Raw genomic sequence first — 18572 nt, forward strand, 5'->3', positions numbered from 1 at the left:
CTTGTAAACTTTCTTAAACTTTTAAATTTACATATGTTCAACTTCTCTGCCACCCAATCCTGTAGGACAGAGGTCCCCAACCCTTTTTGCACCAGGGACCGGCTTTAAGCGATCAAGAGAGGAATGGGTGAATGAATGGACGGAGGGTGGGAAGGAAGGAAAGAGGGAAGGGACAGGAACAGAGGAAGGAAGCAAGGAAACTTATGAAAGGGGAGAGTAAGAGAGGAATGAGTGAAGGGAGGGAGGGAGGGAAGAAGGTGGGAAGGAGAAAGAAAAGAAGAAATAGAGGAAGGGAAGGTAAAAGAGAGAAAGAAAAAGAGCAAGAAAGAAAGCTGCAAGCCCCCCCCCCGAGCCCCCCAGGCCAGCTGCAACCTTTTAAAACACGCGCGCCGCTTTGCAGCTGTCTCCTGAAGCCGAACGCGGAAGTTAGCGTTTGGCTTCAGGAGACAGCTCCTTGGCGCTTGTATCTCGAATTTGGGCTTGTAAGTAGAACAAAAATATCTCTCCCCTCCCAGCTCTTATCTCGAGTTGCTCTTAAGTAGAGCAGCTCTTATGTCGGGGTTCCACTGTAGTCATTTAAATAAGCAGTGTTGTTCATCTCCATTTTTAACTGTAAGGAATTCAAATTAATTCACTTATGCCTGAGTAAATCTTTTATGTTGTAAGGGAACTGTAATTTGCAACAGCAGAACTGACCAATGCCAATGAAGTCTTTGAGTCCAGCAATGAACCAATTTTCCCAAGTGGCTGTATCTGTAACACAATCATGTGACAACACATTAAAATATCAGTCTGGTTTTGTGTAAAAATCGCCAACTAATATTTTGGGGAAATGATATATATCTGTAAATAAATGAGGGTAGAAATGAACCTTTACAATGATTGTGTTATTCTGTCTCCGAAATATTAAGCCTAACAAATATTTTATGACTTATTATGAATTGTACTATGTTCAAAATCTGGAATTGAGTGATTGGATGATTACAGATTTGCAAACAAGAACCACGGTGGAATACCAGAGGAATTCAGGTCAAAATGGATAGGAGACATAGATGAGGAGCTGGAAGGAAGCAATTAGATCATCTTCTCCAGACCAATAACCAGCTTTTTTCCCAGGAAAGGAATATAAAGTTTGGAAACGACACCCATTTATTTTAAGTTTTGATCCTTGTGTCCTCAAGGCCTGTGAATACTACTTAAATCTGGTCTGAGATTATTTTCCTCCACAAATAAGGCCACGGAGGTTTTGCAATGGAACAATCATTTAAATTCCAGAAACATTTTAATTTGGAACTATCGCGTTGGTTCCTATGTGAAGTCTTGCATAAGTTTCACTGACCTCATTCGTTGTCACCATACTTCACAACATACAACAGGAAGAGAAAATCCAGGACAGGGTTGTCCATTAAAACATTGCCACATATTTTGTTTGGGCAGATTTTATTTATTTATTTATTTATTTATTTATTAGATTTGTATTTATTTATTTATTAATTATTTAGATTTGTATGCCGCCCCTCTCCGCGAACTCGGGGCGGCTCACAATAACAAGAACAATGTAAGAACAAATCTAATAATTTAAAAAACGCTAAAATACCCATTATTAAAAGCAAACATACCATGTATAAACTGTATAGGCCCAGGGGAGATGTCTCAGTTCCCCCATGCCTGACAGCAGAGATGGGTCTTAAGAATTTTACGAAAGGCAAGGAGGGTGGGGGCAGTTCTAATCTCCGGGGGGAGATGGTTCCAGAGGGTCGGGGCCGCCACAGAGAAGACTCTTCTCCTGGGTCCCGCCAAACGATATTGTTTAGTGGACGGGACCCGGAGAAGGCCTACTCTGTGGGACCTAACCGGTCGCTGGGATTTGTGCGGCAGAAGGCGGTCCCAGAGGTACTCTGGTCCGATGCCATGAAGGGCTTTATAGGTCATAACCAAAACCATTTAAGAGGTTTATTTCTAACCACTCATTTTCAGTGTACTTAAAATCTCGTGTGTTTTATGTCAGGTGTTAGCAGTGAGCACCTTCAGGAAAAAAACAGTTCAGAGGCAACGCAAGTATTTTCGAGGTATGATCACAAATTCAAGGTACAAAACTGGTCCATTAAGCACTTAGCTTTATTCTACAAAAGATTATTCAGCAAAGGAGCTTTTGTTTTTAAAATCTGTGCAGATTCTTTAAAGGGTCCGAGAAAATGCTCAACAGTCAAACGATGTCCTTGGGAAATTTCAAGTTGAATTTAGGCTCCGACCTCCTTCTTTCTCCCAGCGAAAACAGATTTTAAAAAACTTGAAATTACATTTTTAGGTTTGCTACTATTGGAGCCAACAAAAAATCATTTTCACGATCATCCATTTCAAACAACAACTGGGCTGATGTCCTGATTCAAGGTTTTCTAACGTTTGGCTAAAAAAGCAAACTAATTTCCTACTCTCACATGCAAATGGAGAGCATGGATGCTATGAAGCACCGCCATTAAAGTAGACCTGAAATGGCTAAAACAATCACTTCCTTCTTTGAACATGTTAGAAGTAAATCTGGGCAAAGTCTTGGCAGCGATTAAAAAAACACACAAACAAAAAATACTATTTTTCAGCCATTTTGTATCTACCCAAAAATAGTCTTTTAAAAAAAAATCTGAGAAACGATTTCGGGAATGGATCTCAAAACGATTTTATTCGTAGTTATTCTCCTATCATCAATCCAGTATAAAAAAATACAGGCTCCGTACATTCGGTCTCAACAAATGTTCGAAACACAATTATTGTGGAACAGTTAAACACCGGGAACGAGGCAGGGATCTTGCCTTTAAAGGCGCATGCCTTCCTCGCGTGTTTCCAATGAGTTGATAATCCAAATGAAAATTTATAGAATGATCAGCAGAATTCAGCTCATTTACAGATTTTTTTCCCCCCCTCTCTCCGTTTATTACCTAGCTTCCCCTCGAACTTCCATAACAAACAAAGGACGTGAATCACAAGGGACTTTTTTTATGCACACCAGAAAAGCATCTTCGGAGCGTGATCTCCTAACCTCCCCTGGCACTGGGGAGTGCAAATACATCGCCAATGATCTGCTACTTTAAAAAAAATAAAGTAAAATAAAACCAATCAAGGAAAACCAGCTATTTCAAGCCCATGCTGGTGAGTCCACGGCAGGCAAGAATTCGTTATCGTACAGGGAGAGTGTGAGTCGGCTGGGAGGAGCCAAAACACCAGGAAAGCGGTTCAATCCTGGGGTGCTTGTAAAGATTTATGGTGCCACTCAGGGGAGCTTGCACACCTACTTCGCACGTGGATGAGCTCTGTGCACTGACAAGCAAAGGTGAAAATTTTAAGACAGCTGGTCAGTTCAGCAGGATTCATAGCAACTTATGACACATACTCAGCTTCAGTCACAGCCAGACATGAATATATATGAATATGAATATGAATAAGTATATATATATATATATAATGCGCACGCGCACAAACACACACGCACACACACACACAAACTAAATACTGCTTTTAAATGCAATACCTCGAAAGCACGTCGGTGATATCCTAACAAGGAAATGTGCGCGCATATACTTATATATATATATTTATTTATTTTATATTCATTGATTGGAGTGGAGCTTGCAACTTCGTATCGGGGGAAGGAGGAGGGAGGTCTGGACGGGAGCCCGCAATCATGCTCTCGGACCAGTGGCGACTGGCGTTAAGTCTCTGCTTCTTCATCGCTGCCCGCCACGCTGCTGTCTGTGGACGCCGCGACATCTTCGCCGGCTCCTTTGTGGCGATCCCCGCTTTCCTCGGGGGCTTCGGCGGCCCCGTTATCTTGGGCCGGGGAGGGGTCTCTCTTGGCCGCTTGGGAGCCGCCTTGGGAAGAATTGGCATCCGGTGGCTTTTTAGGCAGTTCTTGGTTGGGGTCGCCTAAAAATTCTTGCCACCCTTTCAGTCGCTCTTCTCGTTCCCGGGAAGTTTCTTCAATCTGGGGAGAGACACAATTGTCAATATTGGAGGAGGAGGAGGAGGAGGAGAAAGATTTAAGATTTATTAGATTTGTATGCCGCCCCTCTCCGAAGACTCGGAGGGGAAGGGAAGGCAAAGACATTTTGAAGTATTTTCAGAGGAATCATTGAGTCTGTCATTTGCACCTCTGTCACTGTCTGCTTTGGTTCTGCAACCCGACAAGACCGACATAGACTTCGGAGGAGAATCAGAACTGCAGGAAAAACAATGGCTGCCAACCACTGTTTAGAGATTAGGATTGCCCCCACCCTCCTTGCCTTTCGTAAACTCCTTAAAACCCACCTCTGCCGTCAAGCGTGGGGGAACTGAGACATCTCCCCCTGCCTATGTAGTTATTTGTGTATGATATGGCTGTATGTATGCTTTTATATATTGATTGGGGTTTCTTGTTTTAGACTTTTTAAAATGTATTATTGTTATTTTAGATTCTAACTATTAGATTTGTTATTATATATTGTTTTTATCATTGCTGTGAGCCGCCCCGAGTCTATGGAGAGGGGCGGCATACAAATCTAATAGATAGATAGATAGATAGATAGATAGATAGATAGATAGATAGATAGATAGATAGATAGATAGATAGATAGATAGATAGATAGATAGATAGATAGATAGATAGATAGATTAGATAGATAGATAGATAGATAGATAGATAGATAGATAGATAGATAGATAGATAGATAGATAGATAGATAGATAGATAGCCTGCCTTCCATTGAGGACCCGTATACTGCATGAGTCAAAAAGAGGGCAGTGGTAATATTGACTCAAAACGATGCTATAGAGCACCGGACACCAAGACAACTAGACCCAAGGACAGTTTTCCCCCGAATGCCATCACTATAATTTCAAACTGAACGTGTTCCACCCTGTACTGGTAACCAAATATACCTGATAATCGGTTACACCATCCCACGTTTCCACGGAGAGCTGCCGCCCACCAAACCATCGTCCGTTCAGCGCCTGGATGCAAACGTCGGCCTCGTCGGATTCCTTGAAGGACACCGAGGCCACCCCGTCAGGATGCCTCTACAGGAACAGGGGAAGAGGGGGAAGCCATCAGATTAGACCCGGGCCAAGGTTCCAAGAAATGCAGCCCCAACCAAGAGAACTGACTCCAAGGCAGGCACATCTCTCAAGTAACGTTTCATGGGGACAGGTCACTTGGGGCGAAACCGGCTCTCGTTTCCCGCTGGTTTTTCACCCAATTACACATCGAGGCTCGACTACTGTAACGCTCTCTACATGGGGCGACCTTTGAAAAGTGTTCGAAAACTTCAGATCGTGCAGAATGCAGCTGCAAGAGCAAATCATGGGCTTCCCCAAACGTGCCCATGTCACACCAACACTCTGCAGTCTGCATTGGTTGCCGATCAGTTTCCGATCACAATTCAAAGTGTTGGTTATGACCTATAAAGCCCTTCATGGCACCGGACCAGATTATCTCAGGGACCGCCTTCTGCTACACGAATCCCAGCGACCGGTTAGGTCCCACAGAGTGGGTCTTCTCCGGGTTCCGTCAACTAAACAATGTCGTTTGGCGGGACCCAGGGGAAGAGCCTTCTCTGTGGCGGCCCCGACCCTTTGGAACCAACTCCCCCCAGATATCAGAGTTGCCCCCACCCTCCTTGCCTTTCGTAAGCTCCTTAAAACCCACCTCTGTCGTCAGGCATGGGGGAATTGAGACTTTCCCTCCCCCTAGGCTTACAAAATTTATGCATGGTATGTTAGTATGTATGATTGGTTTTTAAATTGGGGTTTTAAATTAACTTAAATATTAGATTTGTTTACATTGTATTTTATTGCTGTGAGCCGCCCCAAGTCTGCGGAGAGGGGTAGCATACAAATCTGATAAATAAATAAATAATAATTAAAAATAAGAAACTTTCCCTCTCCTAGAGTCACCAGTCACATCATCCGATCAGCACAAAGTCTAGCCTCACATATCCCAGAGACCGGTTAGATTGCACAGAGTCGGTCTTCTCCGGGCCCCGACAGCCAAACAAATAGGAAGGGCCTTCTCTGTGGTGGCCCCAGTCCTCTGGAACCAAATCCCCCTGGAGGTTTGTACCGCCCCCACTCTCCTTGCCTTTTTTGAAAGGGGCTGCGAGCAATAGTTCCTGCTCTGCCCAGTAGTATTAATGATGGACGATTTGTTTTATATCGGGTTTTTTAAAATCTTTCTAACTTTTCTAATTACTCCTAATTAACTACTTTTAGTGTTATATTGTAAAATAAAACACAATAAAAAAGTTAATTACGAGTAAATAGAAAAATGATTTTTTTAATTGTTATATTGAATTTTATTCTTGTAAGCCACTCCAAGTCCACGAGGAGAAAGGCGGCCTATAAATTAAAACCCACCTCTGTCGTCAGGCATGGGGGAATTGATACTTTCCCTCCCCCTAGGCTTATAAAATTTATGCATGGTATGGTAGTATGTATGATTGGTTTTTGAATTGGGGTTCTAAATTAACTTAAACTTAAATATTAGATTTGTTTACATTGTACTATTAAAATAAAATAAAATAAAATCAATCAATCAATAATCATTGGTTGTTCACCAACGTCCTTGGTTACCAGGGGAAAGAATTCTATTTGGCTACAGCACCCACTCCAAGCCCCAAGCACAAGTCTGAAGCCATGTGAATAATTTTTTTTTAAAAAAAAATATTAAAAAAGAAAATAAAATCCCTATGGAAAACTACAGCCAAGAAGATGTAAGAGCAAGGAGCAACGGATGGAAGCTGTCCAAGGAGAGATTCAACCTGGAAATAAGGAGGAACTTTCGGACGGTGAGAGTGACCAACCAGTGGAACGGCCTGCCTGCAGAGGTGGTGAACGCTCCAACACTAGTGACCTTCAAGAAACGACTGGACTGCTATTGGACTAGTGTGAAGTAGTTTATATTTATATTTTATAGCATATAAATCCAATTAATAAAATAAATTTCTGATACGTACATCAAATATAATGACTTTCTTTACTTGGCCGAACTTTTCACATTCTGTCCGTAGGTCTTCCCGGATCTCATTGAGTACCAGAGGGTCCTCCTGGAAAGACATTTTATAAAGCATATTTTTTTTAAAAATGCATCCCACGCTTTCAGAAAGTAAAATCTTTTCACACGACAATTCTGGCGATTTTTGACAAGTCAAATGAGACACCAGACAATCTGGCCTGGATTATTTCGCTCTTCGAAAGCTTGTTGGGTTTATTTTTCACCAATGCTCAAAAGCAGAGATTGGAAAGGGAACGTCACCCGCCGAATCAGAAACCTTGCAAACCTCAGGCACAGTGGGACTACATGCCACATAACTCCCAACCCTCGGGTAAATATAAAAGAGAAAGGAGGCCTGGTGGGGCGGTGGTTAAACTGCAGCACTGCAGGCAAAGTCTGCCCACAGCTTTCATAGAAACATAGAAGACTGACGGCAGAAAAAGACCTCATGTCCATCTAGTCTGCCCTTATACTATTTCCTGTATTTTATCTTACAGTGGATCTATGTTTATCCCAGGCCTGTTTAAATTCAGTTCCTGTGGATTGACCAACCACGTCTGCTGGAAGTTTGTTCCAAGGATCTACTACTCTTTCGGTGAAATACTATTTTCTCATGTTGCTTCTGATCTTTCCCCCAACTAACTTCAGATTGTGTCCCCTTCTTCTTGTGTTTACTTTCCTATTAAAAACACTTCCCTCCTGGACCTTATTTAACCCTTTAACATATTTAAATCTTTCGATCATGTCCCCCCTTTTCCTTCTGTCCTCCAGATTATACAGATTGAGTTCATGAAGTCTTTCCTGATACGTTTTATGCTTAAGACCTTCCACCATTCTTGTAGCCCGTCTTTGGACCCGTTCCATTTGATCCATCTCTTTTTGTAGGTGAGGTCCCCAGAACTGGACACAGTATTATTCCAAATGTGGTCTCACCAGCGCTCTATAGAAGAGGGAGATTGTGATCCCCTTATATAGAGCGCTGGTGAGACCACATTTGGAATAATACTGTGTTCACTTCTGGAGGCCTCACCTACAAAAAGATATTGACAAAATTGAACGGGTCCAAAGACGGGCTACAAAAATAGTGGAAGGTCTTAAGCATAAAACGTATCAGGAAAGACTTCATGAACTCAATCTTTATAGTCTGGAGGACAGAAGGAAAAGGGGGGACACGATCGAAACATTTAAATATGTTCAAGGGTTAAATAAGGTTCAGGAGGGAAGTGTTTTTAATAGGAAAGTGAACACAAGAACAAGGGGGCACAATCTGAAGTTAGTTGGGGAAAAGATCGAAAGCAACGTGAGAAAATATTATTTTACTGAAAGAGTAGTAGATCCTTGGAACAAACTTCCAGCAGACGTGGTTGGTAAATCCACAGGAACTGAATTTAAACATGCCTGGGATAAACATATATCCATTGTAAGATAAAATACAGGAAATAGTATAAGGGCAGACTAGATGGACCATGAGGTCTTTTTCTGCCGTCAGTCTTCTATGTTTCTATGTTTCTAAATGCTATTGAGAAATACATGTGGAGTTATGTCCCACTGGAGTGTAACGTTATGCCTTCAAATACAGGAGGAGCAAATGAAATTGAGGGGATATGAGAGTCCCAACAGCCTCAGACAGTAACAGCCTAAAAATGGAGCGGTCCTTTCTAACTTTAGCTGGCTCTATTATGCCACAAACACTTCTTGGCTTGTGACGAGGCCAACTTCCGTTGTCATCTTTGGGAGGCGAACCAATCCCAGGCCTTAGGCAGAAGGGATGGCTATTTATGAACCCCGGGGGTTAAATGCTCCCGTTTCGGGCGTGGCTGCCGGTGGCCGGAGAGCTGGGAGCAATGGTAGCGTGATCGAAACCCCCGACTCAAAAATCCTTTATTTCTTGAATGAATCAAACCCTTTATTGATATAAACACACATAACGAAAAGCAGATTTTCAATGGCCAAGAAGGAGGGAGTATTTTCTCTCTAGAGCTAAATGTCCACAATGTCCAACTCAGCCAATTCAGCATTCCTAGATCACACATTTAAGCCTATGGATTTTGCTGACCGGAGTCCTGGACAACAAGCCTCCAGCAGAGAATGAGTTTTATTGAGGCAGAAATCGTGGTTTTAAATAAAGCCTTGTTCAAGCACACACCCCAGTCTCACATCTCTTCCATTGAACAACGCTGAATCCCCACACCCAATTTCCCACGATCCTTTGCCTTTATACTGCTTGGAAATGACACCACACCACAAAAAGGCTCATTCCATACACTAATACCTTTTACTGTGCAACTCCTCTCGCTTTCTGAGCAATCTCCTACAGCGAGGGTCAATGCACTGACTTTCCACTCTAGTGTCTTCCTCACTCTCTGACTGGGACCACTCTCCCATTGTCACACCAGCGCCCTCTAGTGGTTCCTCAGGCTCGCTCAGATCTCTTTCTCCCGTCATTCTGGCTCTCTGCTTCATCTGGCAACCCCCCCTGGCCCAGGGTACCCAGAGGGGGCCTGGATCCTCCTCCTTAGAATCTGACATCACCAGAGGTGGATAAGGAGCGCTCGCAACACTGTCCAGACACTATTTGGGTTCTTTTCTTTCACCCTCTGTACACGCGCAAAGCGTTCTGCGTATGCGCAGAGCTTAAAAGAATCCAAATAGTGTCCGAGCGGGTGGGTGACGCCTCGCACTACTGGCGCTACCAGCTCTCCGACCACTGGCAGGGACGCCCAAATTGGGAGCATTTCACCTCTGTAGGAACCCTTACTGGATTTTTCTACCTACCTCAAAATCTTTGGGGTGGAACATGTTTCTGATGATGAGAACCCTCTCGTGTCTCAATCTCACTGTCCCCTCTTTCCTCTCCGGCCGCCAGTCCAGCTGTCTAATGAAATGAAGCAACATTTAAGAGGTTGGAGGGTGCATCTCTTCAGTTCCCTAAAGCATTGGTTGAAAAAAAGAAATTAACTGGGTGCTTCTAAAATCAGAAGCTGACGGGATTTTTGTTCCCCCAGTAAAGAGGGGAACAAAAGTCCCTGGAGAGGGGCGGCACATAAATCTAGTTAATAAATAATAAATTAATAGAAGAAAGGCTGTTTCCCCAGCAGCCTTGAAATTGATGCATCATCTCTCAGCCACCTACGTGACAGATAAATCCACATTTTATTAGGAGCTGCCCTCCTGGGTGATTTGAGCTGCTTTAAAGATTATGGTTTCCTGCATTTTGTTTTATAAATACAACCCTTTAAAGCCCCAGGTTTTGTCAAAAGGCAAGCCCAACCACCTTTTCAACGTGCAAATATACAGTGGTACCTCGGTTCTCGACCACAATCCATTCCAGAAGTGTGGTCGAGAACCGATTTGGTCGAGAACCGAATTAATTTATCCCATAGGAAATAATGGAAATGGATTTAATTGGTTCCCAGCCCATTGACTTGCTGGGAACCAATTAAATCTACAGTATTTCCTCCATTTCCTATGGGATAAAGATCTGAGGGGACGGGGTGAGAGGGAATGGGGGTCGGAATCCCGACACGCCCCTCCTGGCCGCCCTCTTAACAGCTGGCCAGTCTCTATCTTGTAACTGCTCCAAGCTGCAGGAAGGGTAGGGCTGGCTGCAATACCGGCAGCTTCGGGGGGCTCCTTTCCTCAGTGGTTCAGTTGGTTACCTCCAGGCAGCTGCACCAACTTTTTCTTTCCCGGCTCTGGCAGCGGCTCTGGCGGCTTCCTTTCGAGGAGCAGCAGCGTCAGGAACGTCACGTGATGAAGGGAAGCCGCCGGAGCCGCCGCCGGGAAAGAAAAAGTTGGTGCAGCTGCCTGGAGGTAACCAACTGAACCACTGAGGAAAGGAGCCCCCCGAAGCTGCCGGTATTGCAGCCAGCCCTACCCTTCCTGCAGCTTGGAGCAGTTACAAGGTAGAGACTGGCCGGCTTTTAAGAGGGCGGCCAGGAGGGGCGTGTCGGGATTCCGACTCCCATTCCCTCTCACCCCGTCCCCTCAGATCTTACATTTCGGATAGTAGACAAAATTTTCTGTTCAGTATCCGAATTTTTGTTCGGATACTGAAGCAAATTTTTGCAGAAAATTTTGTTCAGTATCCGAAATGTACGAAAACCAAAGCGTTCGAGAACCGAGGTACCACTGTACTTGTAAAAGTTTCGGGGTATCTTGAAAAAAAGCTACACACTTTTGTTGCTGCGAGAGCTTCTTTTTGTAATCTTTGCCTTTCTTCTTCTTCTTGCTGGCATCGTAGGCCCCCTTGAGCTGGAACTGGGCGACTTCCACGTGCAGTTTGTAGCCCCGGATCTCTTTCTCATCCAGCAACTTCAGCGCAAGTTCAACAGATTCTCTCTGGGGAAAGAGAAGAGGGGGGAAAAAATATCTTGGTTTACAACTTCTTTTTTCCACCCAAGAAAAAAATATTTGCACAGAGATTAAAAGGCACGTTCCTCATAAATCCCACCGATGCCTGTAAAGGGGGTGCCCAGAAGTTAAACTAAAATAGAGACTCAAAGAGACTGGAGATCTTTGTTTGCAATAACAACCGCAACCACAAGGTCACCACTGTGACAGAATAAACAACTAACCTTTAAGTAACAACAGAGCCCGTCGCCTTTAAGGTTTCCTTCCTTGTCTTTGTAAAGTTTGATTTTTGGTTCCTCCGTTTGAATGTCACGCATGATGATACCGCATTTTGACATAACGTCCACAAACTCATCTTTTGTGATGTCTGGTGGTAAACCTGGAAAGACAGAAATTGAAGGTACAAATGCCAGAACAAAACCCAAGTAAATTTTTTATGTTACCATACAGGGGTTGTTGTGGGGATTTTTGGGGCCAGTCTACATCGCCCCCCCCCCCTTTGTGTCTTTGTCTATTTTCTTTTAAACTTTTAATCAGGTGAAAACCCTGGGAACTTTCAGAGTCGGGTTTCACCAGCTTGTGCCAATATGGTATCTCCAATAAAATTGTTCTTTGGAGGAATCTGCCTGCCTCGCAGTTCTGATTTTTATGGTGTCGTTACTTGGAATACTTGGAAGCTGCCACGAGTGCTTCGGGAATGGGCGGCATACAAATTTAATTAATAATAAATAAATAAGTACAGTAATACCTCGTCTTACAAAATCCTAATTGGTTCTGGAAGTAGGTTCGTAAGGCGAAACGTTTGTAAGACGAAACATTCCCTATTGGGATTCCCCACCTCCTTTCTAGCCTCCAGATCGGCCAAAAACGACGACGCCGATCGCAAAAACGGCGCTCCGACGAGCGGCAGCGGCCGGCTGTAACCTTTTGAAACAGCCGGGCGCTTCTCGGCGGCCTCCGGAACCCGAATCTGAACTTCCGGGTTCGGCGTTCGGGAGAACGCCAAGAAGCCCCCCGGCTGTTTCAGAAGGTGACAGCCGGGTGGCGGTGCCCAGCGGAGCGCCATTTTGTGATCTGCGGTGGGTTCGTAAGCCAAAAAAAGTTCGTAAGAAGAGGCAAAAAATTTCCGAACCCCGGGTTCGTATCACGAGGGGTTCGTATCACGAGGGGTTCGTATCACGAGGTACCACTGTACTTGATACACAGGATCAAGTCTCAAAATATGGTGTACAGCCAGGCAGAGAACTCTTCTTTTGATGTGCCTTGGGTATTAAAGACAGAAGTCTTTGCCAGGCCAGTCAGGGCACACCACGATGGTGGAGGCTTCAGAAAAGTTGTGCATTTTACAAGCATTGTAGAGCTATGAAACGGGAGCCCATATCAAGCACGCCAAAGGCCCCAAATGCTGCAACAGGCCCTTTCAAATGGAGCAGAGAGGCGTTTTCCAACTCTACTGCATTGAGCCATTTATCTAACACTGGATTGCCACAAGGTGATTGTCTAATTAGGAAGTAGTTAAAAGGAGCGTGACTGGAATTAATTTAGAGGCGCTGGCCTCACATTTAAAGTACAGCAAATGGAAACAAATTTCAGTTTATCAAAACCGGTGTGTGTGTGTGTGTGTGTGTGCTGACTACAAAGCCTCTGTGTCATTGTGCAGGAACTTTTGAGTTTTCACAAATAATTCAAATACACAGGAGTGGATTTAAAAAAAAAAAAAATACATGTGTTACTTATTACTCTAGCTACCCTCTTAAATTTTAGCCCAAAGCCATCCAGGTTAGTTTTAAAGTCCGGAGGGAAAGATTTTGTGCACCGTGAAATATTTGAAATGATATTCAGGGGCTTGAACCTATTTCAAAGGAGAAACCGCAGCATAAAACCCAGCTTTTCCCAACCAGCGAAGACTCAAAGCCCACTCACCTGTTACATAAACATTTGTATTTCGCTGTTCTTCAACATGAAACCACCCTAGAGGGGAGATGAGGATAAGTTAGGATTGCACTGCTAAAGGAAAGAGAGCAGCTCTTCATTTTAAAGTTCACATCACAGGGCAGAGGGGGAGAGAGGGAAGAATAGACGACATCTGAGTATTTGTATAGGCAGTTCTGTGTTAGCAAAATCTTCAGAAGAGAAGGATTTAAGGGTAGTGATTTCTGACAGTCTCAAAATGGGTGAACACTGCAGTCAGGCAGTAAGGAAAGCGAGTAGAATGCTTGGCTGCATAGCTAGAGGTATAACAAGCAGGAAGAGGGAGATTGTGATCCCCTTATATAGAGCGCTGGTGAGACCCCATTTGGAATAATACTGTGCTCAGTTCTGGAGACCTCACCTATAAAAAGATATTGACAAAATTGTACGGGTCCAATGACGGGCTACAAAAAGGGTGGAAGGTCTTAAGCATAAAACCTAACAGGAAAGACTTAATGGACTCAATCTGTATAGTCTGGAGGACAGAAGGGAAAGGGGGGAACATGATCGAAACATCATTTAAATATGTGAAAGGGTTAAATAAGGTTCAGGAGGGAAGTGTTTTTAATAGGAAAATGAACCCAAGAACAAGGGGGCACAATCTGAGGTGAGTTGGGGGAAAGATCACAAGCCACGTGAGAAAATATGATTTGACTGAAAGAGTAGTAGATGCTTGGAACAAACTTCCAGCAGACGTGGTTGGTAAATCCACAGAAACTTGAATTTAAACACGCCTGGGATAAAAATAGATCCTAAGATAAAATACAGGAAATAGTATGAGGGCAGACTAGATGGACCAGGAGGTTTTTTTCTGCTGTCAATTTCTATGTTTCTATGATATTCCTGGATTCATAGAAACATAGAAGTCTGACGGCAGAAAAAGACCTCATGATCCATCTAGTCTGCCCTTATACTATTTTCTGTATTTTATCTTAGGATGGATATATGTTTATCCCAGGCATGTTTAAATTCAGCTACTGTGGATTTACCAACCACGTCTGCTGGAAGTTTGTTGCAAGGATCTACTACTCTTTCAGTCAAATCATATTTCCTCACGTTGCTTCTGAACTTTCCCCCAACTAACTTCAGATTGTGTCCCCTTGTTCTTGTGTTCAGTTTCCTATTAAAAAGACTTCCCTCCGGGACCTTATTTAACCCTTTAACATATTTAAATGTTTCCATCATGTCCCCCCTTTTCCTTCTGTCCTCCAGACTAGACAGGTTGAGTTCGGCTGCATAGAAGTCAAATAAGTTAAATAGCCTGACTTGGGATAAAGGCACCTTCCTATCTTCACACCTATCCAAGCTTTAACAACATTCACAACTTCCTACAAGGTGGCTGGAATTTGATCCTTTTAACATTAAACTTTCTGAGTTCTGGGCGGCTTAAAGATGCTTTTGCACATTTTGCAGATCAAAAAATCTCGTGAACTCTTTATATTGTATAAAAAAGAAACTTATTATTTAATAATACATATATTGGTTGCGGCTCGAATAGTATTCGCACAGAAATGGAAAGAAAAAACAATACCAAAAGATACTGAAGTATTTAAAAAAATTATAGAATGTGCAGAACTAGATATGATGACTAAACGTTTAAATAATCAAATTGAAACAGAATATTATAAAATATGGGATAAAGTATATGATTGGTGGAATTTTAAAAATGGTATCAACAATTAATTATAATATAGAATGAAATAGTAAGTAGTATCACTAATAACTTTTTTCCTTTTTTTTGTATAAGCATAGAATGTTTTAAAATATAAATGAATTTAATTAATAAGTTTAATATTAAAAATATAGAGTTAAATTTAACAAGAATGTAATTTACATGTGTGGCATTTCTGCTTTGATCTGATTACAGTTAGGACTTTTTATATTTTTGTATTAGTTAGACTTCTACGACAAGCGGAGCAATGGTAGCTCCTTAAATGTTTAGTGTTGTATGTCCTTGTTTGTCCTTTTGAAATTCAATAAAAATATTTTTTTTTTAAAAAGATGCTTTTGCAATGACCGCCCACACAAGCACAACTCCTGTAGGAAGACAGACATCTCTTCTCGAACATCAAAATAAGTCAAGCATAATGGAGCCACTTGCCTGCTTCGGCCTTCCTTTTTTCTCCTTTCTGTTTAAGGTCTGACAGCAGGGACTGAGAGGGCATGGCTTCATCTAGCAGGTGAGCCTTGGCATCCGCTGCGGCTCTCTTCTTTGCATCGGAGCCTTCGGTGGGAAAGCCGTAGTTCGCGTGGTACGTTGCCAGGAAATCTTCGGTGATCTAAAAAAATAAATAAAAGGAAATTGTTCAGGAAACCAATTAAAATTTAAGTGTGAGCTACTGCAAGAATCAAGCACTGGAGGTGGCCTCCTGGAAGAAAATAATGCAGGTCATCTTCTATTTTTAACTGTTCATAATGGCACTACAACTGATAGGCAGCTTAGAGGGACGACTGGCAGGCCTGTAGAGAGAGTAAAAGGATGCTACTTTAGGTTTACTACAGGAAGCTCCTCAAGAGTACCAGCATATTTTTGAGATCAATTCATCAAGGAATTGCAGAATATTTACTCTCCCTTTACACACCGCCTGCATAACTGTCTCTCTTTGGACATCTAAAAATTCTGAAAACTGTCCCTCATTCTTATAAATATTCTTCAGAACTTAGTGAAGAAAGTCAGGGAATTTTCAAGAGCAACTGCTCTTCAATCCCAATTCAGCAGGAGAATTGCACAACGTAGATACAAGTCCACATTAAATACAGCTCACAGGTTAATAATCCTGGCTCCAGATGCCAATTTAGAGGACAAGGTAAATAATTTCTGGAAGAATGAGAAGTTGGAATCCACAATCTGAAATGTTGCCAAGGTTGAGAAAAGGACAACAACAATAACCCACCGAATTGTTGCACTCCCATTTGAGACTTAAAAACCTTAAAGTTAAAAGTATTTCATGTATTCATCGCCTTTGCTTATTTATTTCTAATAAGCCAGGTTGAAAACCTAGCAAAGGGATCCTGTTGGAGAGATAAGGAGGGTCAAAAGGATAGCAAGCCAAAGGGTCAAGGAAGAAAATAGAGGCTGGCCAACAGCTGGACAGGGTCAATGCTCATCTCAAAAAAATGGCATTTTGCCCCCAGGAAATTTGGATTATTATTATTATTAGCAGAGTCCATTGCTTGTGCAGCCTGAAGTTTGAACTCCTGAAAACTTTTATTTCATGAGTGTGTTTTATTTATCCATTTTTCTTTTACATAAGCACTTAGTAAAAAGAGTGTATTACCTGGGTCAATTTGCTTATACATCATGTTTTCAGAGTTTCTAATTCCTACCTCGATTATCCAACCATTGATAGAACAAATCCATGTTAAAAAATATTCTGTACCTTGTCTTTAATGTCAACCCATCCATTTCTGCACTTATTGGGTTTGTGTGTGTGTAGGATGCATGTGTAGAGATAGATGAGATTGATAGAGGAGGTGATAGATCAGACAGAAAGAAAGAGAGAAAGGAGAGGGAGAGACAGAGAGAAATGATAGTGAGCTGGAGGGAAAGAGAGAGGGATAAGAGAGGAAAATACATGAAAGAGGAATAGGGAAAGAGAGAGGAAGGAAGAGGGAGAGGCAGAGAGAAATGATAGTGGAAGGAAGGAGGGAGGGAGGAAGAAGGAAGGAAGGAAAAGAAGGAAGGAAGAAAGGAAGGAAAAGAAGGAAGGAAAAGGAAGGAAGGAAAAGGAAGGAAGGAGGAAGAAGGAAGGAAAGAAAAGGAAGAAAGGAAGGAAGAAAGGAAGGAAAAGGAAGGAGGGAAGGAGGAAGGAAAAGAAGGAAGGAAGGAGGAAGGAAGGAAAAGAACTATTTTAGAATACAAATGTATGCCACCCCTCTCTAGCTCTCCAGAGCAAGTGCAGTAGATCTGTAAACAAGACGATGCAGGGAAGATAAATGCAAAGAAAGAAAATCCTCTCCGCCTTTAATGAAATTATTTCTTTTTTACAAGGCTAAAAGACTGGGGGGAGGGGGGGGAAGGAGACCCTCCTTTGCAAAGGAAAGGCCCACTAAAATTAATGGACCGATTTCTGCAGCCCTCCCTCCCTCGCCAACGCCCCCTCTCCAGACCAACTTTAGGACTACAACGCCCATCACTCTCCGGCGACGTGTGTGTCTCTGCCCCCACTCAGGCGCGCAGAGGGGGGCGCTTTGGATCTCCCCGCTCTCGCGCAAGCCCCGCCCCGCGCGCTGTGGAGGATGGGCCTTGTAGTCGGCCCACCTTGGGGAACCAGGCTTTCTTGTCGCGGTCCCACTCGTACTGGGTGCCGTCGGCGTGGTCGGTGTAGGTGAAGGGCTCGTCGCCGGCATCGCCCCCCTCCTTGCGCTCGTAGAGCTCCTGCAGCCGTAGCTGCTGGTGGAAATCCTCGTTGCGGTCCGAGCCGCCGACGCTCATGGTGCCCGCCCGACTCAAACGCAGCCTCAGCCGCTTCTCACCACCAGGGCGCCGCCCGGGCCCGGGCCGGCCTGGAAACGCCTCGCAGCAGGCCCGGCGCTAGGGCGCATGCGCGAGGGCTCTCCTACGCGTGCGTGAGCACGGTCCCTCGTCGCGCCGGGGCTTGGGTCCGGCCTTGCCGTCCCGAGCGGGTTAAACGGAGGGCCGCCGCCGCCGCTCGGAAACAACGCAGCCCCGTCGGCTCTTCTAACCGCCGGCGCTGCGGTAAAAGCCGGGGTTTCTCGCCTCAGCGGTGACAAGGCGAGTGCGCAGACGCAGATAGGGAGCTTGGCCGGCCGTCTCGTCGGAGGGGTTTACTGCGCAAGCGCAGAAATCTGCCTCGAAAGTCTCCCATCTCTGCTCCCCTCCTGTAATTAGCGTATAGCTGAAGAGGGGCGGGGAAAGGGCCCTGTGCCGCTCACTCCGCAAGAGCGGAAGTCGCTTTTTGAAAAGAAGGTGGGCCTAAACCGAAAACCTTAATAAAGAACAACAAAGGCAGCCAATAAGCTTCGGAGTTGAACTGTCCGTCAGAGGGCTACCGAGAAGGGAAAGGCAGAAGGGGATGGGGTGAGGGAGCTGCGCGTGCTCAGAAGAGTCTGTTCTAATCCTCGGGGGGAATTATTTTTCTCCTTTCTAAACAAATAAAGGAAATATTCTTCCCAGCCCTCAGATTTTATCCATTTCCAATCCACGCCAACAGTAGAATCATGGTGCCCATACAGTTCATATAAAAGAGAGAGGCTGGATTACAGCTTC

General features: G+C 43.8%; 1 protein-coding gene across 1 annotated transcript; it reads right to left on the minus strand.

The window, feature by feature from the left end:
• Positions 1–2100: 2100 nt before the first annotated feature.
• HTATSF1 (HIV-1 Tat specific factor 1) lies at positions 2101–18171 on the minus strand. Its single transcript, XM_070760022.1, has 9 exons — positions 17604–18171; positions 15444–15621; positions 13295–13342; positions 11596–11750; positions 11196–11359; positions 9794–9893; positions 6981–7070; positions 4909–5046; positions 2101–3976 (listed from the first exon to the last, which is right to left on the minus strand). Exons 1-9 carry the CDS (start codon positions 17775–17777, stop codon positions 3704–3706), a joined length of 1320 nt encoding a protein of 439 aa, XP_070616123.1. The 5' UTR covers positions 17778–18171; the 3' UTR covers positions 2101–3703.
• Positions 18172–18572: the final 401 nt, after the last annotated feature.

The sequence above is a fragment of the Erythrolamprus reginae genome, chromosome 8 (assembly GCF_031021105.1).
Source record: "Erythrolamprus reginae isolate rEryReg1 chromosome 8, rEryReg1.hap1, whole genome shotgun sequence".
In the NCBI taxonomy this organism is placed as follows: domain Eukaryota; kingdom Metazoa; phylum Chordata; class Lepidosauria; order Squamata; family Dipsadidae; genus Erythrolamprus; species Erythrolamprus reginae.